General features: G+C 39.4%; 1 protein-coding gene across 3 annotated transcripts in view; it reads left to right on the top strand.

The window, feature by feature from the left end:
* The window catches only part of SH3GL3 (SH3 domain containing GRB2 like 3, endophilin A3), a 61573-nt gene that overhangs the window by 22074 nt on the left and 11943 nt on the right, over positions 1 to 27556 (top strand). For 2 of the 3 annotated variants that reach the window (XM_017805127.1, XM_017805126.1), the window contains 4 exons: positions 24338 to 24406; positions 25645 to 25717; positions 26244 to 26387; positions 27064 to 27197. In XM_017805127.1, the coding sequence (XP_017660616.1) occupies positions 24398 to 24406; positions 25645 to 25717; positions 26244 to 26387; positions 27064 to 27197 (360 nt within the window). In that variant the 5' untranslated portion in view covers positions 24338 to 24397. Of the gene's footprint in view, positions 1 to 11293; positions 11319 to 24337; positions 24407 to 25644; positions 25718 to 26243; positions 26388 to 27063; positions 27198 to 27556 lie in introns of those variants that run through there. The other variant, XM_017805125.1, reaches the window with a different exon arrangement.

Below are 27556 nucleotides of genomic sequence, written 5' to 3'. Positions count from 1 at the left end.
TGAAACACAAAAATAACTTGGCCTTACGTGCTTTCTATTCAAAGGACAATGCCAAGCCTCTGATGAGAATCAATTCTGTTTCTGTACTACCCTAATTAAATTACATTTTTGATACTGTACTTGTGTTTAATGAACTGTAATGACTACAGTGAAATTAGCCTGGTTAAGAACTGAACATGACTTAAGAATCCAGGACTCAAAGAAAATCAAGGGGTTCTAAAATTCTGTTTTCTATGATTGGCAGTATTTCTCTTCCTGTGTAGACAGGTTACAGATCTAAGGTGAAAAAGTGGGGAAAATATTTTTAATATTTTTTTAACCATGCAAAAAAGAGATAAAATAATGAAACCAAGTATCAATGGTCCTAGATAGTAACAGCCCCTTTATTCCCTTGTGAGAGCATTGCAAATGCAAGTAGGTCTCACTGCTCCCATTCTTTTTCAGTGGCAGAACCAAAAGCAGATTATGTGTTTTCAGACTTTAGATGCTATGTCCAGTCACTGTATTGTTTGTGGGTTTTTAAAAATTTATTGTGCATAAGATGTATGGATAAATGGAAAATGTAGATACGAGTTTGGATTAAAGTTTCCATATAAATGCAGTTTGATTCCACGGACTGCAGCAGGGCTGAACATTCTATTTTCAATTAACTTTACTGTATTTAATACTGCTCTAGAATGGGCAAGGAGTGTTTTAGAAACTGGGATTTTCAGGCAATGGTATCTCCTTGCCTGAAAGGAGATTTCAGGCAGAGAATAATAAGTGTGTGTGGGAAATTTACTTAGTGCCATAAACAATATGTAGTATTGGAGGTCAGAAAGTCAGTGTTTTGATTCGAAATTATGCATTTCCCCTTTGCAGTCCTGTTGAGAGAGCTGGAAAGTGAAATTTGGTGCCTGTGCCGTCTGTGTGGTCAGAGGATGCCACAAACATGGGAATGTTTTGTCCTTCTTTCCCGCAGAGAATGCAGCACCTGTCAGCTTGGCATCTGGGTCACAATAGATGTGTGCATGGTGAGAGGGGAAGAAGACCCATTAAATGAGTAAATTACTAATCAAGGACTATAAATTTCATCAACTCAGAACCAGCAGTTCCAGTCTGCTCTTTAGAAATTCCTTTCAGAGAAAATAATAAAATTTTTAAAGGCATCAGGATGAATTCTGTGTTTGGTGTGAGCTGCTTGGATGTCTGCCTGAGGCATTGGAACACAGCAACCGTTACTTACCTTTAGGATTAATTGTTTATCATTATATGGCTTTAGTTTATGAATAATCCCTACTTGCTTTTTCCCCCCTGTAAGTTCTAGTAACCACCTGAGATTCAAAGGGCCATATCCACTGCTGCGTTTTGTATGGAGAACGCAGGAACCATGGCATTTTCACTGTGAGTTTGATGATTTGGGGTTTCCCTTCAGTGATCTCTTTAGCTGTGGTTAAAGGTTCCTGTTTCATGGCACTTGGGTAGTTCTGCTACAGACTGATGTACTGCCTTCCTTTGTAGGAATTTCTTGCTGCAAAGCCACGTGCCCACACAGGAGGACAGAGCCGTTTGACCTCATTTGCACTAGTGCTTTAGAGCTCATTGGGGAATTCTGTTCTGTGCAGAAATCATACTTGGGATTTTTTTTCAGCTTTCTGTCATTTGTTTAATTTGATGACAGTGGAAGTCAGTTGTGTGTGCATGGTGAGGGAAGTTCTTTTCTGTCCCCATGGATGAAGTCAGCGGTGCATTTCTGCGGTGCTGCTCTTACGACTAGAAAGAATTGTACCTTGTGGAGACTCAGGACAGTGTGTCTTTCTTAGAAGTGGGGCTGGGGAGCCCTGTTATCCCCAACTGTATTTTAGTTTGTGGTGTTGCCTGTAACAATGTCTTGTTGCCTAAAACCACTGGTATGTTTTGAAATGGAGTTACAAAAATGAGGCAAAAATGTACAATGACTTCCTCTCCAAACTAGTCGTGGTGAACAAAGTGATGAAGTAATATTTTTTTTCTTCTCCACTTTTCACTGTGTTACATGGAGTTTTTCTATTAAGTGAATGAAAGGAGCATGGATTATTACAAACTTTCAGGTACACAGGAGTGTTTGTTTGTTCCATTTAGATTTTGCAACTCCTGAAGAGCACAGGTTACATTAGCAGAGCAAAAAATATCGTAAGTCCTTTCTTTTTTCCCATGGATAATGTTGCTAAGGGCCTCTCACGGATCCCAGAGAAGTCAGTAATGCTGCAGAGCTGCTGGGAGCACACTGATGGATTTTTAAAAATATTTGGGTAATGAGACTGTAAAACCATTAAAAATTCAGTTGCATTTGCAGTAGACCCAGGAACAGGAAGCACATTGCTTCACAGTGCTCTGATGCTGAGTGTGAACTTAGACTTGGGAAAACTGAACTAAAATGGCTTAAAAAAAAAAAAAGAAAAATAGACAAGAAACCTTTCAAGCAGTGCAGACAAAATTCTTGCTGATGCAGAGGGCAAGTGTGCACTCCATGTACATCAGGACCAGGTGGATTGCCTTGAGTAGCAAGTAACAGGGAGTGACTGTGTGGCAGAAGAATGTGGGTGTTTTCACACTGTACCAAAAGCACAGGAAACTACAGGAGTGACTGCTCATATAAGTAGGAATGATGCCACTTAAATCAAAATAATATGCAGTAAAAGGTAAGGGTAGGAGGAGTTCTCAGTCCATTTTATAGTGGCTTCAAATCCACATGGCTAGTGTAAGTGCTAAAAAGTGCAAGCAGCAATTTAATAACACTGAAGGACAAAATTTTAACTTGATTATGTGGATTGGAATTGTGTAAGAATTACTGTGTGATGAAAACTAGTTTCTGAAAGAGCAATAAACATTATTTGTCACTTTTCATGCTTACAAGGTAGACTTGCTGATAAACATGCTGAAGTGTTGAGGAGAAATAGTATCCTGATGTGAGGAGAAGTTAATTCTAAACCAAATCAATTTAAAATTATGATTTTTTATGTCAGTGTGTCTTGCTTTATACAACTTCTGTTGACAGTCTTGTTCTCCTTCCCCTGCACAGCTCTCCTGGGGCTCTGTAGTGGATGATCTTGACCACATCTTTTTGCTGATAATGGATTCACTAAAACTGTCACTTTAGCCTATGGCTCTGCCAAGGAACTTTAGATAAATATGTAGTTCTGCAGTAACTTTAAAAAATAATACTCCTAAATATTTGGAACATATCCTTTAGTGTTAGCAGCTCTTGAACTGTGACAAATATAAGAATATTTGACCCAAATACATAAACTTTGAGCTTAAAGCTGTAAATCACTATTAAAAATGCCCACATCTTGTCTATGTTGTTTTTCCTGTGGTTGGCCTGCACTGATGCTTAAAAGTATTTGCCAGATAATTACTAGGATGCAAATTTACTGCTTGTGGTGTTCAATTTATAACAAACAGGTCTGACTTCAGTGGAGATGAGGAAAGTATATTCTGGCTTTACAGAAGTCAGAATTAGGTTAGCCCTGACTTTTTCCTGACCTTTCACAGGGCTCTCTGACATCAGTTGTGAATAAATGATCTTTTTAGTCTTGCATGTGGATATTGAGGGTGTGTAGGTGCTTGGTGTCCTAATTATGTATTCAGTCTTAAAAAAAAAAATAAATGGAACTTTTAAGTTTTAGATCACAGCTGATTTTTATTGAAATGGGTTTTCAGTAAAGCTGTGGAATAAGCAGAAAATTCTGGTCATGGAGTTGCAGGATGGCAATTGTATAGTCATGGAATATGCAATGCAGTTAAGTGTTTTCAAGAAGAAAAAATATTTACATGTTTTATGAATTTTAATTCCATATTCTGCACATGCAGGCTGTGATTTGAAGAAGTAGGATTTAATTTTTTTGTTTTGAATGATGAAAAGAGATAACAATAGCATGTTACTCTAACAGAAAACTATTACAATTGGCTATTCTGCAACAACTCTACATACTTCATACAGGACCCAGCTGCAGGGTAACACACAGGGATGTGGTTCCATGAAGTCTTGAAATACTTACACAGCTTCACATCAGTGACAGCTCTGGGACTGCTGATGTGTTGAAAGCTGGCGAGACCCTCCTGAGGTCAGGCCTGTGCTACAATCAGTGACATATTTAATGTCAACTTTTGCAAGAGCCAGCGGGAGCCACCTTCTTGAATAAGCTCGAGTAATTTAACCTGAGAAAAGAGTGAAGGATCCACTTGCTGGGTTTAATTCCAGAGTATTGTGCTGGAACTGGTCACATAATGTTCTGGGAACATGAAGTGCAATCGATTCCTCTTAGGAGCTATGAATCAGAGTAGTGCTTTCATCCAGAACTATGACTGACAATATGCCAACATTTTCTAGAACAAGGCAAAGCACAGATTTTCACTAGACTGAGTGGCAGTCGTAGTTGTCACATGAAGACAACAGAAATGAACAGGTATTGATGGACAAAGTAAAACTGGCTTAGGGCAGAGAGGTCATTACTGAAGTCAGACTACCTCAGTGGGTGGTTAGAGTGGTTTTTGTACACACCCCTTCCCACTGCACGTGCAAGTACAATGTTAATGCAATCAGCTTTAACAGCTGGATGCCCTCATACAGGGGATGCAGTTCATGGCAACTTGCATCACCCTCAGTCTAGGCTATGGTGGCCTCGCTCTACCCTCAGAGAAAGGTCCTGCTCACTTCCTTGAGTCAGCTCTGGGTGCCTGTGTGATCACACACTGAGCTGTTAGAGGCAGCTTAGCCATCTGAAAACTAACCCAGCTCAAATGTGTGAGTAGCTTTGAGGTGGATTAACTCACTGGAGCAGCTCACAGTGTAGGCACACAAGAGCTACTATCAGTGCGTGGGAAGTGGAGGGGATGTCTCCACAGGGATGAAAAAGATTTAGAGAAGGCTAAGCAGCTATGCAAAAATACCTGAATGAATATTAGAATGCTTTGTTCACAGAGTAGAATAAGCTATGCTTTGTAAGAGTTGTATCTCATTGATATTCTGAATGATTAGCCAACAAGGAATCTCTGATACCAGCTCCCCCTGTGGTTAGTGGTGACTGTTGTGATTATGATAATCATTTGAGGGCAAATAAAAGAGTCAAAAAGATGTCTCTGTATTCCAGCAAGTCTGGAGTCCCAGCAGGACAAATGAGTGGTTTAAGTGAAATGGTGATCAACGTGGATGTAAATAAGAGGAGTGTTCCTGGTGAAAGTAGCACCTCAAGCCATGTAACCTACAATTCCTTTGAGTGATAGGGCTTACACAGCACGATCTGAGAGGCTTGTCTGACTTCAGTGGAAGACTGAGAAGGCTGTTGAAGGAGGGAGGAAACAACATTTTCCTCAGGGAAGGAAAGAATGCCTTTATTTCAACTGAGAGGAGTGTAAGAGGAAGGAAGTTCTGCTCAACTGGAGTAAGGACTAGTGTGACAAATGATGTAGAATGGAAACACAAGTTAAGGTGAAGGTGTAAAAGGATGTTAAAGGTAGCAAGAGATAAGCTAACACAGTAAAGAATAAATGTGTAACTTCTTATGTTCTCTCAATACTCTGGGTAAAACAGAACATTGTAAAGGACTTCTTTGACAATTACTTATTAGCATCTGTAAAAGCAACCTTTAAATTCAGTCATGAGAACCATCCAATGTAGAAACATCTTAAATCACACAGGAGTAAGGAGTAAGAAGACAATGTGAAAGGTTCTCATATTACTTGGAAAGGAGGTGTGTAAAGGGGTTATTTAAATGTCTGATTTTAAGTGTTTTGGTTTACAGCTTAATCACTCTTTCTCATCTTTGCAGTGGGTATATATGAGTATCTCAAAAGGAAGCCACACCTTCCTTACAAGCACAGAGAACAACTTCAGAAAGAGGGATTGTTTTAAGGCCAGATCAGGATGATATTACTGCCAAGTGAATTTTTGCACTGGGAACTTTGTGCAGGGAGGAAGAAGTGTTAATGTGAGAACAGCCAGTGAGAACACACAATGTGTAACTTGTCATTCACAGCTCTAGCTCCTCTCCATGCAGAGAAAAGGGGGTAAAATATTGCCCAGTTGTACCAGAAACAAGCTGCCAGAAGAGAGGCAGGGAATGGTTCCTGCAGGGTGTGTATCCAGCACTGAGTGTTGCTGCTCCTCCTGGTCACCCCGAGAAGGAAGGACTATGGATGCACCCACTGCTGCCACTTGCCTGCAGTGCTCATGCACATTCTGTCTCACTGTGTTGGCTGGATAAGCAAGTGCCAAACAGATCATAGTTTGGAATAAAAATCCCGAGGTTTTGCTTTTCAAAGAAATTCAGAATGTTTTCTTTAACAAATTTTGGAACAGTCAGTGAAATTGAAAAGTGAAGCAGGATGTTAAGTACAGGTATTTTTTTTATGGCACTTTGACTTTACACTTCTGTTTTTAGCGTATTCTAACTTTCACAAACAAGATTTTAGACAGATTAGGGAACAATATTTTAGATTTGAAAAATGAAATATGGAAGTAAAAGTTTGATTCTGTCTGTGTGGAGCTTTATGGTTTCAGGTATGTATGTCATTGTTCTTGCTACTTGAAATCTCACATCAATGAATTTCAGTTACTGTCAGAGACTTTAGTGTAATCAGGTTTTCTTATTAAAAGCACTTGTATCTGCTCTTCTGAAAAGTGGACAGTCTTGAGTCTGACACTACTACAGTCTTTTAAGTAGGCTTGCAGAGCAAATAATGTGTCTGCATCTAAAAATTTAGATAGGTTACTTTATTACATTTGAATACTTACAAATATGTTTTCCTTTAGAGAGATGTACAGTAAGGATTACTTTCAATTCACTAATTTAGAAATGCATGTGTAGGCATCAGTGTTGAGTTCTTTGGAAAACAGTGGAGGTTTGTCAGGAGAGTGTTCAAGGTTTTGCAAGACAAAGTAGTTTTTGTTGTACAATGCATATGCTAAAGAATAGCTTCAGCAGACAAGTTTGACTAAAATGCTCAGTAATAGTGTGACGTGTCACCGCCTGGTGCGAAATGAGTCACTCTCTATAGAAATGCAAAATCACATTATAGAGTCCCGAGTCTTGTACATCGTTCATATATGGACAAGACTATCCTTTGTCCATGGTACTGTTTTTCTTCAATATCTGTATGCATTTAATTTAAGCCTGTAGACAACATTGCACTGGTGTGCATACCATCTCATCCTAATGATGTGATTTGTACCATTTGCCTTAGTTTTTTACGGGTTCAGTGTCCTGTTGTCCTTTTTCACTGCTTTTTTAGGTTTGATTGAAGAGGAGGTATAGTTAGCAAACTGGAGTGGCTGTTTGGTCATATGTTGAAATACTGGCCTCAGAGCAGTATTTATTTGGGCTTGTTTCAGGACAATTTTTTATGTTCTGACTGAACAGTTGCAATGAGTAGGAAAGGTCATGTAGTGGGACTTGGAAAGATCACGGCTTGAAGTCATCAAAGGTCAGTGTGAAACCTTTCTGTGCAGAGAACCAGAACAAGTCTGCAGAAAGTATGAGTAGTAGTTACTGGAGCTCCATGGTTTATGCAATGGCATGGAGTTGAAGGCTTTATTTAGGAATAGGATTTTACTTACTGGAAGGAAGTTGGATTTACAGGCAAGGAGGAGTAGGTGGCATGTAGATAACTTTGCAAAACTACGAGTTTGCAATGAGGTGGATGCAGTTTCTGGAATGTACTTCTCATTGATTTTGCTGCCTCCAAAGTTCAGCAGCTGCCAAGGGCATCAAGAATAAAAGCACTGTAGTTTAGAAATGCTTATGTGAAGCCCTTGTTTCTCGCTTTCTCATCCCACTGGCATGGTCAAACAGTTAAAGTGAAAATTGCAGTGTTAGTGGGTGCACTCAGAAATCCTGTCTGGATTCGTGGGATGTTAAGTGTGATATGGATTTCCAGTTTAAAGCATTTGAGATGGTGGATCACCATGCCCAAGGGAAAGACTTTATATCACAATCACAATGTGTCTCAGAATTACAGCACTAGAAGGCTGTGCCCAAGTTCAGCTGGTTTAAGAGCCTACAGGACCTAGAGGTGAAAGTCCATCTTCAGGATAATGGTATTACTGCAGAAGATTGCCTGGGTAAGTTAATAACAGGCTCCATTAATCACTGGGTGGTCCAGCTCATTTGTGAGAGACTGTGGGGGAGCAATGGGAGAAGAATTGTGTTTGAGTTGTTCTTTATTGGAGTTCAAGTCCTTTGACCAGAACGACTTGGAGTAGCAAATGCCAGGCCACTGCCTTTGAGATGTTGTTCTAGGTCTCTGTGGCTGGAATCAAGCTTCTGCTTTATGGCAGCTGCTCTTTTTTCCTTTAAATGTACAACACACATTTCCTCTCACATTGTTCAGTGGCTAATGTTTGAACTCTCTGTTAGTGGTTAAAAAGAATAAGGAATGCATGTAATTAGGAAGCTGAGAAAGCTGCCCTATGTTAGGGGAAAGAAATAAAAGACACTTTTATAACTGCGGTTGAGGGTCTTGCCATAATTATCTGCATGTGATTACTGATTACTTAATATTTTTCTGTCAGAAAGCTTAGTAAGGAAAATTATCTCAAAGAAATACTGTATGCATTATAGGAGAAAGAACATAGCATTTTAGGTTTAGAAGTGCTGGAAACATGTTCATTTAAACATTTTCTGCTAGGATAACATTAAACATTCTGTATGCTTCTAGTTCATGTATTTATTCTTACCTGGTAGAGCTGTAGGGTCTCACCTGGAACTTAAAAAGTGTTTTGCTACTGACAGATTTGAAGGCAGGAGAAGACTTGAGTTTAATGAGTTTAATGACTTGAAGAGTTTAATACATTTTGGTGACAATTTTTCTGAGTGACAGACTTCTGAGCAAAGACCTTCACTCTTGCAGGTGGTTTAGAACCAAAGTGTATTGCATTTTCTGAGCTGGCACTGCAGTACTTTATAAGCCCTTTGGCAAGTAGGTGTTCACAGTAAGTGATGTGGTGATGCTGATCTGTTGTGTTCTGCAGTTCCAGTGGCCACGATGTGTGGGAAAGGGCTTTTGCAATTTTAAAGCCAGAAGGTCAAACGTAGTGAAATGTGGAGTCATCAAGGGTACAGAACTATGTGATAGAAAGCAAAGCTGATAGAAGGTTTTCAAGGAAAGGTTTATTGCAACTCTCCTTGAAAGCAAAGATAGGTTTTATCTCTTTCTAGCTGTTTTCCTTCCGCTCCTTTTGTTATTATCTGTTTCTCAAAATAACGGCAAGTACAGAATCTTCTCTGGGATGTTCTCTACAACATTTCTGCCCCAGGACTCTTCATTCTTTCAACCTTGAGTTGAAATTATAAATTAACACGATAAACCAGTCTTGTACTTTGATAAAAGAACATGAGGGTGTACCAATAAATGACTCCTGAACAGAGTACTGAAAAGAAAAATAATACATGCATCTCTTACTGGAAACAGAAAGCAGAGACTAGCAGGGAAAAAGGAAGGAGGAGCTGGCTTGTGACACAGAATATTTAAAATAGAAGGTTGAATCAATTATTATCATCTGTAGATGCACAAAGTAACTGATCATTCTAAAATGTTTTGTTTCCTGCCTCAGTATAATTTTTCTGAACAATTTATCAAGCCACTGCTCCAACCTATGGGAATTTTTTTTTCAACACTTATGTAGCAAAATGGAACCATATCTGGACTGCTCTTTGTCCCTTTGAGTTGGGCTTAGCACTGGAAATAACATCATGATTAGACCTTTTTCTGGAAAATTAGCTTTCAGCAGTGTAATTATGAATTGTTTCATAGGACCAATATATACTGATGGCAAGGCCAGATGGAACTCAAGTCCCTCTTTATTCCATCCTCATCCCACTGTGATGAGGAAAATGACTTTAGTGGAAAAACCATTTCTTTTGAAATTACCGAGGTTCAGCAGTGTCAATATTTTGCATGTGAGAGGTGCTTTAGCATCAATGGAAAATGGGCTCTAGATGGTTTTAAATCTAAAATCACAATATCAGGGAATCTGTTTCATGAAACCAGTTATTTGAAGAGCTATTCATGGAAGAAAATTAATAAGGAAGTTTGATGGAAGAAAATGGAAGAAATTACCCCTCTTTTCTCTCCCTCTCAGGAGCTCTGAGCTACTTGCTGGCAGCTGCTGGAGGCTGCCAGCTCAAATACGGCTGCTCTTTTTTTTTTCCTTTGTCTTTTTTATTTTTCCTTTGTGCATGTGTGATTTGCTCAGGTTTTGAGCAGGGCCATACATACAGCATAGGTGGAGAGAAGTGTGTGCTAGAACAAACTAACAGAAACTGAAACATAAAGCAAAGAGAGGTAAGTGAGAATGAGGATTGAGGCAACTGAGAGGAAATCAAACCAAACGGAAGCAGTAGTAGTGAAAGGAGACTAAATTGAAAAACAATGCAAGGGTACCAGTGTTTAATAAATGAGGAGAAAACATTTCTCAAGGAGCATGGCTGCCTTTCTGTGAGAAAGAAAAATCTGCAAAGCTTAGATGAAAACTCAAGAGATGGGCAAAAGTGGCAGCTCTGCACTTCTGTGCTGTGAGGTGAGGTGAGTACACACTCACTGCCAGGAAAACCTGACGCAGGAGGTGAGTGCCTTGACAGAGCTGAGTGCCCTTGGCACGGAGCTGTGTAATACAATCGCTGTCAGTGCTGAAGTGGTTGCCTTGCACTCCCCTCCCCTGCTTCTTGTTTCAGTTTTTGAGCACTGAGCCAAACTCCCCTATTTCTCAGTCTCGTGAAGACGATGATCCTCTAACAAAGAGCAGGCTTTGTGCTTGGTATTGGAACTGTGGCATTGATTTAACCTCGGTGGGACAGAGGAGCATCAGTTTTGCTGCCTCTTTCCCCGGGGAGGCAGGCAGGCAGTGTTTATCCTTCAGCCTTGCACTGAACACTTCAGCAATCTTTTAGTTGTCACTAGGGCTCTGGGAACCCAGCTGGTAGTGACTGCTTAGGGAATGCACTAAATTGCTACATCTCCTCTTATCAGGGACATGTTCCATTCCTGCGCCTCTTTTCCACTGTCAGAACTGTGTTGGCTGTCGGAGGATGACTTGGTGCAGCTACAGGCCACCTCTCATCAAAGGCTCTGAAAGTGGGATCCTCAGGCTGAAAGGAGAAATTGCAGCAAGCCTCTTCTGAAAGTAGAGCTAAATTTGAAAAGATTCACAAATGAAGTACAGAATTTAAAGTGCTAATTTTTTAAATAGGACTCAAAATTAAATTATTCTGAAGCTTTCAATGTGCTGCCCTTTCAAAAGCAGTAATTTCTGCCATGGTTTCCTTTACACTTCTTTTTGCAAACTGGCACTGGTGATACAGGTAAGAGAAGTGCCAGCTTGAGCTAATTTTACAAGTGCAGAGGAGTCAGATTTAAGAAGTAACAAAAGGAGGTGGGTAGGGGACTCCTGGAAGAAATTACTGAATTCATTGCAGAAAAAAAGAATGCTGTAAAATATGGGTCTTCTGGGTGTAATGTAATATTATTTCATGTGCCTTTTGGGTAGGTGGCTACCTTTGAAAATAATCATGCAGTGTTTCTTTGCAAAAGTGTATCTGTCCATTTGAGCTGGCAAAGTGCTGCCAAGACAGGAGCCATCAGAGCTTTGTTGTGCAAGTCTGCCTTCTTTCTGGAATATTCAACTTTTTGTGTACTTTTTAAGCACACAGCTTATTTTTGTGAGAAAAGTATTTACTGATTGTCAGAATTCTTAATGCCATTTGAAATGTATTAGGCCACGTTGCTGTGGATCTTTCTATATGCGTGGTAGTTGGCAAGGAAGTGTTGGCTCCAGACATGGACGGGTAACTCTGTAGTCAAGCAATAGTTTAAGTATTGGTAAATTCTGAAGTGTTTCCTGTGTGATAATTGTAGACCATACACAGAAGCTGTCCTAAACTGCATGTGTGCCCTAAGGCATATGATGGTTCTGTATTTTGGATGTATAGATCCTTTAATAAAATACCTGCCACCTATTTGGCCGTTATTTATGAATGTAAATAACAGAAGCCTTTGCTGTGCTGTGCTACAAGAAACACAAGGACAAAATATTACTTGAAAAGCAGACATTAAGTAACAGTAATGTACTAGTAGTTAGTTTAGCTGCTATCAGCTGTTTAGGGCTAGAACCTGAAATTAAACAGAGCTCATATCTTGGCAGTGTAGAGTCCCGTCTGCTTCTCTGATGAGTCTCTTGGGTTAGACTCTTAAGAAGTATTTACATGCCTAGAGATTTAGATAAACACTTGGTGGGGTGTTCAGAAGCATCCAGGTCTTTAATACCTCTTGGCTGGCTTAAGGGGATATGGGGATGTGTGTACACACATGTGCATGCATATAAAAGCTGTTGATTAACTTTATTATTTTGAAGCAAAATCATATAAAATTTAATAGGAAATAGCATTCCATCCCAGTCTGCTGAGCCACTGAGTTACTTCACAAATACTGCTATGCTTGTATCTTCTTTTCCTACAAATTCTAGCTTTATTCTTGTTTTCTCTTACTTGCTTGTATTTGTTGAAGCACAGGGAAAAAGTTGTTAATCCTTGTACCTGCTGACCTGCATGGAAGAGTATCCTGTGATGCATATCAGCAGATTTAATTGCATGATGTTGTTAGGTGTTGTTATTGTTATTGGTAAGACAACAGTTTTGGAAATTCCAACCTAGTGTGGTTTTGTTGCTGCGTTCTGACAGGTTTACATTTAAAAAAGGAAAAAGAAAAGCTATAAATGACTGAAAAAGCATAAAAGTGACTGAACTAGGGAATATTTTGTAAAATATTGTCCTTATGTTTCTGCTAATTGTCCACTGATCTCCCAGTCAGCACAAGAGAGCAAGTTGTTTATATTTACTTGTGTAATCTGTATTTTGAAATGTTTCCTCACTGTATGTGATGCGATTTATGATTCTTATGGACGTTCTCAACTTCCTTAATAATACTCCTGAGGAAAACTATTTCTGTCGAATCAGGACTGCACTGGATATTGCAACACCCTGTTATTTTCTTTAAATTTAGTTTTAGCACAGTTTATTCAGTTAGTCCAGGATCTGTTATTAAAAAAAAAAAGTGAACAGGATTTTTCGGGGCAAAGAGTGGAGACTTGGGACTGTGGGATTCTCATTTCAGAGTTACCAGTTGTTTACTGTGTGGCCAAGGACAAGTCAGTTTAATCCAAGACCAGTCAAATATTTAGTCTTCCAGTTCCTCCCCTAAGTTAGTGGCATATTGGGAGCTTGGCTGTGTGGTTCAATCTGTACGAATTTGTTCCTCATGTTTCCTGTGGCATCCAAAGCTATAGCAGTGGCTAATAAATAGCTCTTGCTGAGAGCAGAAAGTCTGGAATCCAGACGTGTGAACAAGCAATATCAGCAGCACAAGTAGCAGGGGTTTGCTTTTAATGAGAGACTTGAGACCTCTGGAGTGTCACAGAGTCAAACTTTCTGTTGCATTGTGAGGATAAAATATTCTGAAATATGCTAAGACCTTTTAAAGGGTATGCTTGCCTAGAGGAAGAGACAGCACCCTTCTCAATGTACAGACTTCTTTATAAGTCTAGATTACACAGTCTATATTTGCACATACTTTGGCTGGATTTTGTTAATAAGGTTAATTTAAAAGGCTGCATGACTGTGTGCAGACTGGATCAGCTGGGTACAGGATTTTGAGTGTTGACCAAGCAACAGCAGGTGCCCAGCATTCCTGACCCTACTTAAAATTCTCTTTCTGGCATAGCCTTACTTGTAGAACAACTTGAAGCAGTATCAGAGCTAGAATGTAGTGTCTGATGTTTCTGTTACTAAAATAATAAAAGAAAAAAACCAAAGCCCTAAATTCTGGCAAAAACTTGCATACAAGAAATACAGTAGAAAGAGCACAGAAATCATATGGGGTAAAACCTGAGTATTGCTGTCAAAGAAAGGAGATTTATTTTTTTTAAAACAGATACAGCAAGTAACAAATTGATTAATAAATGATATTTCACTGGGTATTATTGTTGACTTTTATAAGCTGCAGGACCATGACTGGCATAGTGGCCTGTTTTTACAGATGACTTAGTTGTTTAACAGACACTACCTTGCTTCATCTTATCAGTGGCAGACCTTTTGTCAGAGCAAAAGGCACTGCTCTACCTTTTGCTACTTACTTGAGAGATGAGTTTTTAAAGCTCATACACAGAATCTTATAATCTGTCAAGACCTTTTATATACTCATGTCTGTTTCTTTTTTTTTCTTTCTTTTTCTTGAAAGAGCAGGAATCAAAAAAAAATTTAATGCATCCAGAGTTATGTCAGCAGAAGGAATTGGAAGGATGCTTGGAACTTACAGCACTGGTAAAACACTCCCATCACGGACATTGTTGGCAGATCTTTTATGGTTGTTTTTTTTTTTGGCTTTGTCAAAATGACTTCCTTTCTCCTGGGGAAAAAATTCTGTTGTGATAATACTCCCAAGTGGCAAAATCTTTTGTTTAGACTATGTAAAATCAGGTTGTTCAACTAGTAATGCGAAATCTTTTTTCTTCTATCTTTTTTTTGATTGTGTGAGTCCTTCCTGAAGAAAAGAAGGCATTTTTCAACCAGTAACCTCCTTTGTCATGTTCCTGGGCTCTGTGCCTTTTCCTTTGATGTGGTTTCCCAAGCAGAGGCTGTTTAGTTGATGAAATACATTTTGACATGTGCCTTGGTGTCTTCAGCAGTCCTTATTCATACAAACTGATTTAAGTTAGGAGAGATCACACTAATTGGTACAGCAGAACTGTTTATAAGAGAGTTGACAGCAGCAGAAATTCTTGTCTGCATAGGTATGAGTCTCTTACACCACTGATCTGAAGGCAGAACCTCTGGTTGATCAGTTGGTGAGGGGTTTTTGCTGAAAGACAGGCGTCTGGGATTGTCCCTGTGAGGTGTATCTGGAGTGCCTGCTGACACTCCTCCATCAGCAGGGAGTTCTGTCACTGCTCAAATGTTCCTTGTGTGTACCAGTGCTTTCCCCATCCCAGAATACATGGATTGCACTATTTGAGCTTCCTTTCTAAATAAAACTAAGCTGCCACTCCTGAACCCTTGCCAGAGCTGTGCTGTGGCAGCTCAGCAGCTGTGGCTGTTCATTGATTCAGTGTGGTGGCTGCAGAGCTTACGTTCCGTGGCGTGAATGGGCATTTTTCTCTGGATGAGCATATGGGGAGTTTTGATGGACTGGGTCCGTTCCTGCTGATACTGGCAGCTCTAGGGTTGACTGTAGCTGTCTCAGCTGATTGCCTGGCTGGACTTCTCTACACTTTGGGTCATGCTCAGCTGTGGAGTGTTTGCTCCATGTTAGAAAGTAGGCTGGATGATAATGCCTTACACAGATCTGCCCATGACCCATTAACAGTGACGTGCTTGATGCTGAGTTCATGTTACACTGGCAGCTCCCAGAACATCTCCGTGTGGGAAGGGTGTGTTTGGGGACACCCTCACATCCACTTCCCAGACAAGCCACATTGCAAACATCTTTAGCTGCTGTATCCTTTTATAACTCAGTTCATCTGTCTCCCTAAAAATAATCTACTGTGATCTTGTTGCTCCTGTTTGCCTGAGAAATTACAAGTAATGAAATAAAGGGCTCATAAATATTAGTGAGATAGGAATGTTCTTCATGAATATAAACACTCTGGCAGCACTTTCATGCATTTCTTTAACTTTGTTTGTATGATTCAGAGATCTCTTGGTAGAAAAAGTATGTTTTGCTTCTTGAGAAACAGGCCCTTGAGATTCCTGGTGTCCTTTAGATGGCCTGGGGATTTTTTTTGTTATGTCAATGGAATTTCCTTCCAAAAACTGGACTCTGAAAATGAGATGGGGCTCAGTGTTTATATTTCATAAGTTATGTGAAATTTTTTGAATTAAAAAATATTTAAGATATATCTAATATTTATCTTGGTGTGTCCTTAAATGTAACACATTTCTACATCTATTTAATTTTTTTTGTATTTTACAAAAATTAAAGTTATTTTGGTAGTTTGATTTTGTTGGCTGCTGGGACAGGATTTGCTCTTGGATCCATCAGAAATCCCTAAGGAAGTTGATAGTGTGAGAATAGTCAGGAGCTGTCTTTGAAGTATGGGCATATCCTACAGCTCTTACTTTATGTTTCTACTTTAAACATATGAGAATAAACATCTTCAGTGAAACACTAGGATATAAATTACTATGGCCATGGGTGTAGTTTTCTGGATTTCTGGTTCAGCTGCTCATGATGGGTAATGAATTATGGGAGAAACATGCAATTTTTCCAACACTTCATCTCCCTGCATTTCTGTGGAAGTGTGCTCTGCCATAGGTACTGCCAGACTGCTGCTTGAATTTTTTTATTCTCAATGTGATTATCATTTTAACGTGTTTATGCCTCCCAAAAATTCCAAAATATTATATTAAATTTTATGATGATGCCTAAATTGTTGGCAAAAAAAAAGCTCTTCACTTTCTTAAATACTCATGTACAAGCGTTGTTAAATTCAGAGGTATTTTACACCACTCATGTAGCCATGGAAACAATAGCAAGTATTTGATTTTTAGGGCGCAGCTTCTTGCACACCATAATTTTGAATAAATAGCAGCAGGACCCAATTCAGCTGCTTGATTAATTTTTTTCAAAAAAAAAAAAAAAAAACAAAAACAGTTCCCTCTGCTGCTGTCAGAAATCTTTTGTACCGTTTTCCCAAGTGCTTTGGGAAAATCCGTGCCTGTGCTGGCTGGAAGTTCAGTAGAAGAAGAAGTTACAAAGTGCTGTGTGAAGGTGATGACCCCCCTGAGCTTGACACCGTGAGGTGCTGAGCACTCCAGGCTTGATCCAGCAAAGCACTTTAGCACCTACTGAGATGACCTTAAATGTTTTGCTGGAGGTGAGCCAGAGTGTTCTGTATTTGCATGACTGAAACATCTGCACTTTGTGGTGGACCCTTTATTTATGGGGGGGGGGAAGATTAAATCTTTTTTGCTTTAAAGTACATCAGAGCAAGAGAATTTTTGTTTTCTTTGAAAACACAGCATACTGAGGTACCTAAAGAGTTCCTGACATCGTTTAGTGCTTAACCTCTAAAATAAGGGGCTTGGATTTTCACCAAAGCATTAGGGTAGTGTGAGCTGTGTCAATATAATGAACAGGTCCAAGTACTGGTACACTTTTATAGTTTGGCTTTTTTCCTTATTGTTGTAGGGTTTTTTTAAAGGAGCCTGAGAAAAATCTCTTCTTGGGTATATATTACCCATTTGAATTTGCAGATGATTTTGCAGTTTTAATGGCTCTGACATCCTTGTCTCTGCACAGCTCTGACCTCTGACTTGGGACATTCTTGGTGCAGGAGGAGAGACCTGAAGAGGTGGCCATTCTCACACATGGCTGGTTTCACCACCCTCTGCAGCTGTCCCAGGGGCCAAGTGCTGTGTTTCTTTAGCCTTTTGTTTAGATCTGCATTTGAAAATGTGCATCCTAGTTTAGTTTCTTAGTGTGGACCACTTAAATTTTCTTCTGAGCATTCAGACCTTTATTAGATCTCTAGAACTCAATGACAGGGGTGCCTGTTAGCTGCCCATTCACCTAGTCAATAAAGCAGAACATTTTATTCTTTTTTTGAAGAATATTTTTCTATGACAGTGGCAAACTTTGTGCAGCTGGCTCTGCCAGTGTGTACACCTTTAAAGGTGCACTAAGATGCAAGACACTGAGTAAGCTGTGTTGTAGGTTCAAGTTTTTGGTGGCCTGCACTACCTGAACTAGTAGTAACCTTTTTGGGTGTGGGAATTAGCTTTTATATGAAATATATAAATCAGGAAAGGAGAAAAACTAGTGCTATACATAGCACTGTAGTAGAACTTAGAAGCACAAAACAGGGAGTGACAGGTATTTGAAGTTAAACTACTTCTGATCTAGAAAAGAGGCTGACATTTTGGTCTCCAATCTCATAGAGCATTCTGGAAAAGGACAAAGAAGAAAGTCTGTCCCTCCCGTCAGGAGGGTGAACACTGCAAGGAGATTCTTGCCAGCCACCTTATTCTTCCCTTTGTTTATGACAGGCTTAAATAAGATTTTTCAGAAAGCTGTTAGTGTTGTCACATTGCATTAAATCCTTTGTGTGTAATGATTTAAGACAAAATCAAACAATTACATGGCTGCAGGGAAATCACTGGAGGTTTTAATGATTTATTAAGAGAAGCATTAACTATTATGTTTTAACCATACTGGAATGTAGTATTTGTACTAAATACTGTATTTAAGATGTATTTAATGCATTTGTGCAGTTTGGCCCAGTTATGTTTCTGTGAGAAATGAAGCCAAACAGTTACATTATTTCCTGGCTTTCCATGTGTTAACTTTGGGATGAATCTATTAGTTTTCCCAGTTGATTGCTTACTTCCTTTTCTGAGAGAGGGAAATAAATTTAAATTATTTTCATAGCTTTCTCTTTTTTGTTAAAAGATTTTTCCTAAAATCTAGGCTTTGCCTCATGGGTTTGACAGTGTGCATATTTATGACAAATACAGAAATTTTCCATCTCATTAAAGTTTCAACAGATAATTTCAGCAGATACTCCTTCAGGACAAAATTAATGCTGTAACTTTGTGAAGAGTCATTAAAAGGTCTTAAGCCTTTAATAGAATATGATACCTTTCATTCAGTCATTAACTATTATGGGATGATTTCCTGGCCAGGAACGAGCAAGAGGGTTTTGGTGGCCAGTCACTTCTTTCAACAGTAGCTGAATAACAGCAAAAAACTGTGATGGTTCAATCCCAGTTAATGGCTGTTGCAAAAGAGAGGCAAACAAGTGAAACAGAAGGTCAGAGCATGTGTGAAAGTATTGGCTGGCAGGAATCCTATTGACTTGTATTATAAAATACCCAGTGGATATATATTAAAAAAATAGGGTAATTGTTTTGAGAGTTTTATCAGGTCTCTGTTGATCTGGGATATTTTTGGCAGTTTCTCATGTTCAGTAACCTTCCATACTGAAATATGAAAAAGTACTGTTATTCAGTGTATATGATGTACAGAACATTAGTAAAAGAGCATTTTTCTGAAGCTTTTTTTCTAGAATCCATATGAGAACAGAAAATGTACTATTCCTGTGCAATAAGAAGGATAAATCTTAACATACATTAAATAAAAATACCAAAAAATTACATGAAAGCTTCAGGCTTTTTTAATTTGGAGTTTTGGTGAACCAGAGATTTTTACTTTAAACTATAGATAGCTTGTGTGCTGTGTTCATGCCTAATTACAACAGAACACATCAAAAGAAAATTATATTGTCTGAAACAAATTAGAATAACAAAGAACTAGCATGAGAACAAAATCTCAATATTAGGTTTATAGAAAAGATGTTTTCTCAGAGAATTTTTTTGAATATAAATTTCTTTACAGATAAGTATTTAGTCTTTTAAGATTGTAACAAAACTGCAAATTGCATTTTGAACTGTAGCTGGATATGAAGAACTAAAATAGAAATCACAATATCTGGAGGGTTTTCTTTCAAAGCCTGTTTGTTTTATTCTAGAATTTTCTTCCTATAAAATTCCACATAAGCCCACCAGGGACTTTCAGATTGCTTATAATACAATGCCCTATTTTATTTTTCAATATTAAAAAGAAGGGTAGGATCTAGGAAGAAGTAACAAGCAAGGAGCATTTGTGTACAAACTGCAATCTTTCTTCAGGTAAAAAGGTCTTATATAGAGCATGCAAGTTTTACAATAGAAGGTAGTTTGCTATCATAAAGAGGCTGATTTGGAAGTGTTTTAACGTTCATTATTTAGGATTTGGGTTTTTTTCTCCCCACTAACTCTAGTACATCCAGTGGGATGGAGGGAGTTGTACAGCCACCTGAGGGGAGGAAATCCTTCCATTTCACAGCTATTCTCTTGGTGTAGATTTTGATCCAGAGGAAACCTAATCAGCTCCAGCAGAAATATAACTAATGAAGGGCTTTAGCTGCTGACCTGGCAGAGGAATAGTGAAGTAATGGTGGCTCCCGTTGTGGGAACTGGGTATTTTCAGAGTCCCACATTCTAGCTCTGGCCCTGTCTAGTGAAAAGGTGCTGAATCCACGGCACCCAGCTTCTGAATTTGGAGATGAAGGATTCCTCCTGGGCAAGTAATTCCAAGCTCCATTGGAGGACATGCCCTATGTGATGGTGGTCATTTTGTCCTCAATTAGTGGACTCGTAAAACCTGATAGATATTGCCATGTAATTACACAGCCCCACAGTTGGGCATCTCTATTTATGTTCAAAGCATTTTGCAGCTTGATATAATGCATGTGAATGATGCTCAGCAGCTAGTCAGGGAACTAAAACCCAGCAGCTCTCTCCTTTGTGCATCCATTTTCAATAATTAATTGAGTATTCTGTGACTTTTAATTGTGAGAGGGGTGATGCTAGTTTTACAACTCCTAAATTCAGTATGATCAGAACAAAAGCTTTTGTGTTTCTAAATGCAAGACTAGTACAACTGATCCTGATTAAACCAATATGAAATAAACTGTAGTGGTGTAAAATTTAATTATAGCCATTAGAACTTTATACCTGTTTTACTGTTGGGAGCTCAGACAGTATATAGACTGTAAGGAATCATTCTTTATGGTATCTCTCTCGGCACCAAGGTAGTCTGCCTTTTCAAAGGACATTATTGCTCAGAGTAAACATCGTTGAAGAAGTGTCCTTGGGCTAGAAATTGCAGTATCATTAATGTTTGCATAGAACAGGGAAAGTGTGTGAATAAACCTTTTTCATGTGGTCCATCTTTTTGCTCCCAAATGTAGGTATGTTAGGTTGTCTTCAGAGCCTGAACGAAACTGTGTCTGCAGATCCTGTGTCTGGCTCTGTGGAGCTGCATTCACAAGTTACTGTAAATACAAATTTAGAATGGGAGTCACGGGCCTTCAGAGAATATCTGCTTCAGGTCCCACTTGAAGCAGGTCCTGTTAGAGCAAGTTGTTCAGGGCTTTGTCCAGCCAAGGCTTGGAATGTTTTCAAGTACTGGAGCTCCATAGCTTCTCTGGACAACTCATTCCAGTGTTTGCCCACCCTCTTGGTGATTTTTTTCTTCTTTTTTCCTTTTTAACAGGTCCAAATTTCTCGTTTTCCAACTTAATGACTACTGCTTTTTGTTCTTCCAGAATATTCAGGCTTCATCTTTTCATACACTCCCACTAGACAGACAAACCCACTTCACCTGTTCAGAGGCTGCACAAACTCAGCTCTGTTTGTATGCCCTGTGCTCCATTCCCCTGAGCATATCAGTGACCCTGCACCAGACTCGCCCAGAATGTCAGTGTCTTCTCCTGGGGAGCCCAAACTGGACACTTGCAGCAGATCTGGTCTCACAAGTGCTAAATAGAGGGGAATTACCCCTTCCCTGGACCTGCTGTCTGTGACGTTGCCAGTAAGGGCCAGTATGGGGTTGGCTTACTGAACCTCAAGGGCACAATTCTGACTTAGGTTCACCTTGTTTTCCAAGGTGTTACTCTGTAGAGCTGTTTCATAGCCAGTTGGCCTTCAGCCTGTACTCTGCATGGGGATAATCTGTGCAGGTGCAGGACTTTACATTCATGTTTGAGCTTCATGATGTTCCTATCAGCCCATTTTTCCAGCCTGTCAAGGCCCTTACAAAGAGCAGACAAACCATCCAGTGTATCGATTACTCACCCCAAGGTGGTGTCTTCCAAACTGTCAGGGAGTGTACTTTGTCCCGTCATCCAAGTTGTAAATTGAATTACTTCATTAATCACTGCAGATTGTAGATGCAGAATCTACATTCTGGATCTAACTTAGATGCCTTCCTTACAGTGATTCCCTTGCAAGAAGTGACTCAAGTGTTTCTGCAAATAGTTTCTCCCTCAGTGAGTGACATTGAATTTTATACTTTCAAAACATAGGGAAGAGTTTTGCGACGTTTCAGAAGAGAAACCAAAACTAAAGCTGGGTGGCAGCCTTTGGGGAGAGGCACAGGGGGCGGGCAGGGCGCTGCCCTGTGCCAAGGGGCATGTGTTGGCACTGGGAGTGCAGGCTCACACCTGGATCAGCAGCTGCAGTCCTGGGAAAACAGCAGCACCACAGTGTGCCTGAGCTTCAGACTGTTCTTCAAGGGAGATGTGTGTGACCATGTATGGCCATCAGTAACCCAGCGAGAGCTAAGGGATGCCAGTCAATAAATAGTGTGTGCCCTGAGACATCCACTGAGAACACACCAACTGCCAGTGTATCCGATGAGAAATTGCATTTTTCAGACCATCTTTTGTCAGCAATAAGCCAGTGGCATTTTTTTTTTCTCTCTGGCATTACTGTTAGTGTGTGAGTTTTCAACTCATCTACTTGCGCTGCTTGTTGTAACATTCAGATCTGTTCTCTCCCAGTGTGGAACAGTTCAGTGTTTTAGTCATTTGGGGCAGTAATTTATTATTGATTATGCTTTCACAGTCGAGCAATCACATTACTTTATTAAATCTATTCTTCATCAGCACATAAATGGATTATTTGTAATGGGACAGCTATGGATTGGTAGTGAATGTGGGTTTTGCATCTTCAGCCTGAGAATGGTAATTCCCTCCCTGCACTCAGCCTTTGGAAAGGGATCACCATGAGAGGTTTCGGGAAACCACAAATATTTGCATTGCCTGCTGGAGAAAGAAAACATGTGTGAGTGAGGCTATGGAAAATGGCATTGATTATTTTAGGAATTAACGGTGCACAGAAAGGAGACAGAAACTGCCAGTGTAGAGGAGCTGCACAATTCCTGATAGGCTGCTTTTTGTGCAGCCTTGTCATGGCTCTTTCTCCATCTGCTCAAGGGCTCCTCAGACGTGCCTGCAGAGAGCAGGGCAGTGCCCCCCTCAATGCCTGGCCTCAGGTCACTTCTCTGCTGTGATCTCTTACAGCAGAAAGATGATGACCCTCAGGAACTCACGGGTTGTTGGGCTTCTCTGGTTGTTTTATCTGCTTTTGTGCTTGTTCCATCAGTGCTCTGGAAGAGAAATAATCCTGACAAGTGTGTGTGCTGTGTGGCATATTAAACATAAAGATTGTGAGTGCTGCTGTAAAGCCAATAGAAATAATTAGCTGTATGTCTCTCTTTGAACTCACAGTTTCCCTTAAGCAGGACTGTTCTGACTGTGTGGTAGCAGTGATATCGATGCAAGGTCAGCTGCCTCTGAACTCCCAGCTCTGCTTCCTCAGCTCCTTGCTGGATTTTGGCAAGGCAGTGCACTCCCTCCACACCTATGTGGTGCGGGTAGTGGTTGAGAACAGGGAGCCATTGCACTACAGAGCCCTGACCCATTTTCAGATTATGCAAGTCTCCAGGGCCCTTCTAATTCAGTGAGATGAATTCCCCTTTAGAAGATCCTGAGGACAAACAAAACACTTCATTGGGAGCAGGTTTGGGGAACATCAGCAGTCAGTGAGTTAGGCCTGGATTTCATATTGTGCTATTAAAGATTCAGCGATGAAAGCCAGTTAAAACAGAGAAATGTTTAGTATTTTTGCAGGAATTATCCTAGGAATTTATGTTTAATGTTTGTTGAGTATCTGTTAAACCAGTGTTGTAGTGGAGTGATCCTTTCAAAGGTTGTTTCACATTGAGTGAGGTCAGACTCTTTTCGTGCTGTTGCAGCACAGGTACCATGCACTGCAAGAAGCAGATGGCTGAGTTCTGCCTGAGGGCTTATTCCCAGCCATGATTTACTCAGTGAGGAGCAAACTCAGGTCAGACGGCCTGGAGTTTTCACACAGAAGTTGGATAACTTTTCAGCCATTTCAGATTTACTGAAATCTGTGTAAAACTGATGCTTTGAGTTTTTGATGAACGCAAGGCATTCATAAAGATGCTGAGTCACACAGGTGAGTCACAATGCAGCATTTTTCATGAGTCTGTTCTTTCCACAGAATTGCACACAACTCCCACTAGCAGGAATGGGAGTTGTATTTCTGAACCTACTGGCATATAAGACCAGAAGGTACTTGGAAGTACACAGCTGGAGAGACACACTTGAAAGGGTTACTCTGGATTTACCTGCAGTCAGACTCTGGTTTCTGTGCCAAAGTCTGCAGTGTAGGTTATGCCTCTAGAGTACAAACTGTTTTAGCATGAGAAATAATTTTCTGTTTGCCTGTTCTAAGTTCATATCAGGTACCTTTGTTTCTCTTGAAGTGACTTCTTCACTTCCAAGACTGTTTACTTTTGTCTTGCACAGTTGTCTCAAATGGTTGCTGCTTATTTTCTGATCTGGAGTCAATTCCTGTGACTCTCAGTGATATTTATTCTGTAATTAATACCTTTTTTTCCCAAATTTATCTTTTTACAGTTATTCAGTGAAAAAATAAGTGGAGCAGAAGGAACAAAGTTAGATGAGGAATTTCAAGAGATGGAAAGGGTAAGGAAAGTTACATTATGGTTTTCAATATTAAGCTATTGCAGAATCAAAAATGTTTCATGTTTCAAGTGATAGAATGGTATTGTAGATTTAGCTGGGGGGGGGGGGAAGCCCACAATGTGCTTCCAAACAGAAATACATAAGGATAAATGAAAATTTATCTTTGAGCCTTGTCAGCTCAGCCAAGGGAGAAGAGACATCCTCAAAAGCTGTTTGAGCAGAGGAACAGGTTCCACTGACACCTGTCAGCAGTGAAGAGAAGCTTCTCCATGAATGGTGCAGAGTATCAGGAGGCACCTTTTTCTTTTGTCTGGGAAATTAGAGAAATCTTCAGTGTTAGTGAGTCTTTGTCTCTGTCACAAAGTCTTCCCATCTGATATTATTCATTATAAAAATCTAACTACTTCGGTGAGATTTTTCTCTTCATACAAAATTACATTTCTTAGTATAAATCCTTTTTCAGAAATTTATATGAACTATGGAAATTGAGATGTTTGCCATCCACTTTTTAGTTATTTTACAAATTAAACAATGTTACTGCCAGTTTCTGCTTTTACAGCTTTTATGTGCTTTTTTTTTTTTAGTTGCCATTGCCTTTCTGTGTGTTTTTTCATGTTCACAGTAGACCTAGGTCTCAGCTTTTATTGTTGGTAGATTGAGAAAAAAGGTCTTGAATTTATCATCCAAACAGGCTTCTAAGTTCCAGTTTCTTTGGCTATGGAATAATTATATTGTAAGCGTAAAAATAATATGCAGGGCTGAAGGGAGGAAAAGGGAAACAAACCAGAAATGTGATTTTTTTTTTGTTTGTTTGCATTTCATAAACTATTAAATGGGAAGACAGTGCAAACTACTGCTTTAAATGACCCCAGCCCCAAGACTGAGGGATATATTCGCTCTTTGTCACATGTGGAGAAAAGCAGTCTTAGAAGCAACTATTGAGCTGGCAGGAAAATTGTCGTCTAAAATGTGTAAGCAGTCAAGACTGATGGGCTGGAAAGGCAAACCCACATTTTGATGTAAAACTTTCTCTTGTTCTCAGTACTACCTGCCAATCAGTGGGTTTTTTTGCAAAATTCTATCATAACTGTGAAATGGATATTTATGTGAAGCTACAATATTTGTTTTATTTTAAATAAAATTTCATAATCAGCTAGAATAGTATATTATGTCCAATAGAATGATCAGCTTTCTAGTATGCAATTTGCTTTTTGCTAACTGTTACTTTTCTGTTTCAGAAAATTGATGTTACTAATAAAGCTGTAACGGAGCTTCTGTCCAAATCCACGGAGTATCTTCAGCCAAATCCAGGTAGGACAGGAACAGTAGGTCCCGGATTTTGATGAACATTGTTTTATTACTTGGAAATTAATTCTAGGCAAATAAAAGCTAATTAGGTCATCATGGTGAGGCTTCTCTGTGGAGTTCTGCGAAGTTCTTCTAAGGAAGTGAGGGAGAGAGAGCAGGAGATTGGCTTTGGCTGTGCTTGTGTCTGCTCTGCGTTGGCTTTCTGCAGTATTTCTAATCAAGGGGCTCACAGGCAGGACTGTTCAAAGGAATGTGAGTGTTGGTGAATATCCACAGATGACAACCACCACTCCCACTGTGTATTTGCCTGAAGTAATGATGCTCTTTCAGCTGGGAGTAAAAACCATTTTCATATGACCCACACTGTTGAATGGAATCTAATTCCAACTTTTGGCTACCAAGTACTGACAACAAAAACCTTACCAATCTGCACACCAGCTTAGTGACTTGCTTTGCGACTTTGCTTGTTAAACGATTAGTTTTAAAAGTGGTTTTATCACTTTTTTTTTTTTTTTAATGTCCTCCTTAGCATACAGAGCCAAGCTGGGAATGCTGAACACTATGTCAAAGATCAGAGGCCAAGTTAAAACCACAGGCTATCCCCAGACAGAGGGACTCCTGGGAGACTGCATGATACGGTATGGCAGAGAGCTGGGCGATGAGTCTATGTTTGGTGAGTTTGTGAATCTCCTCTGTGAATATTTCTGCATAAAGTTCTTTGCAAAATGTTACTCAGTGACATAACCTGTGTAAATAGCTACTGCAGGTAAGAGGGAAAGTTTAAGTACAGGGATCAAGGGATGATTGATATAGTTAAGAAACATGATGCTTCTGCACGTTTGTCCACCTCTATTGCAGGTGGGTTTGCTAACATTGATAACTGGTGCTGTGTGATCATCCCTGTTATTTCCATAACCATTTTATTTTCTAAGTTGCCAACCCTAAGTAATTTAGGGTGATTCTTAGATGCAGTGTATTTCTTTTAACCTTTAAATAAAAATGGTTATGCTATATTTGAGAAGTAAACGAAGGGAAACATTTCTTGTAGAAAAAAATAAACAGTGACTTTAGATGATTTATTTTTTTTTAATAATGACCTGGGCAAATACAGTAGGGAAAACAGTAATTTTTTTTCCTTTGATGCCCTTCATGGAAAAAAAAGGTAATTCAGAACAAAAACTTTACAGTTCTAGTTTTCTGTATGGAACAAGCATAGCTTGAATTATTTTTTTTTACTCTTCAAGGGCTTCTGGCAAATACAAAGATACCTATTTGAAATGGGTATTTGATTAGACAAATTTTCTGCTTTTGCACATATTTGCATATAAGTAGCTTATTCTTTACCATAGGCCTTGCACTACTGGATGCTGGTGAGAGCATGAAGCAAATGGCAGAAGTGAAGGACTCGCTTGATATCAATGTCAAACAAAATTTTATTGATCCTCTACAGTTATTGCAGGACAAAGATTTAAAAGAGATTGGGGTAAGTTTTCCAGGGCAAATCTTCACTTATGAATAATGAGAGTCAATCAAACTCCACTTTCCTGAGATTTTTCTTGAAAGCAATAAGGCAAATAAATTTCACTGCATATAAGTTTCTCTCTCTGGCAAGACAGTGATGAAATCCACTTAAAATCAATGCCTGGCTGTTTCTCACTCATCTAACCTACTCCATTTGCTATATTGCTTGTAGAATTAGTACAAGGATAGTGAAAAGAATGATATTCTTTGTTTTTCTGCTATTTTATTTTAACCAACATCTTTATTAAATCTTATGAACATGTGAGTGGGCTGTGATTTACTGCTAGTGATTATCCTATCTTACCATCTCTGTCAGCCTAA

The sequence above is a fragment of the Lepidothrix coronata genome, unplaced genomic scaffold (genome assembly GCF_001604755.1).
Source record: "Lepidothrix coronata isolate B3197 unplaced genomic scaffold, Lepidothrix_coronata-1.0 Scaffold11, whole genome shotgun sequence".
Lineage (NCBI taxonomy): Eukaryota > Metazoa > Chordata > Aves > Passeriformes > Pipridae > Lepidothrix > Lepidothrix coronata.
Note: the sequence above shows the minus strand (reverse complement) of the source record. Positions and strands in the feature narration are given on the sequence as shown.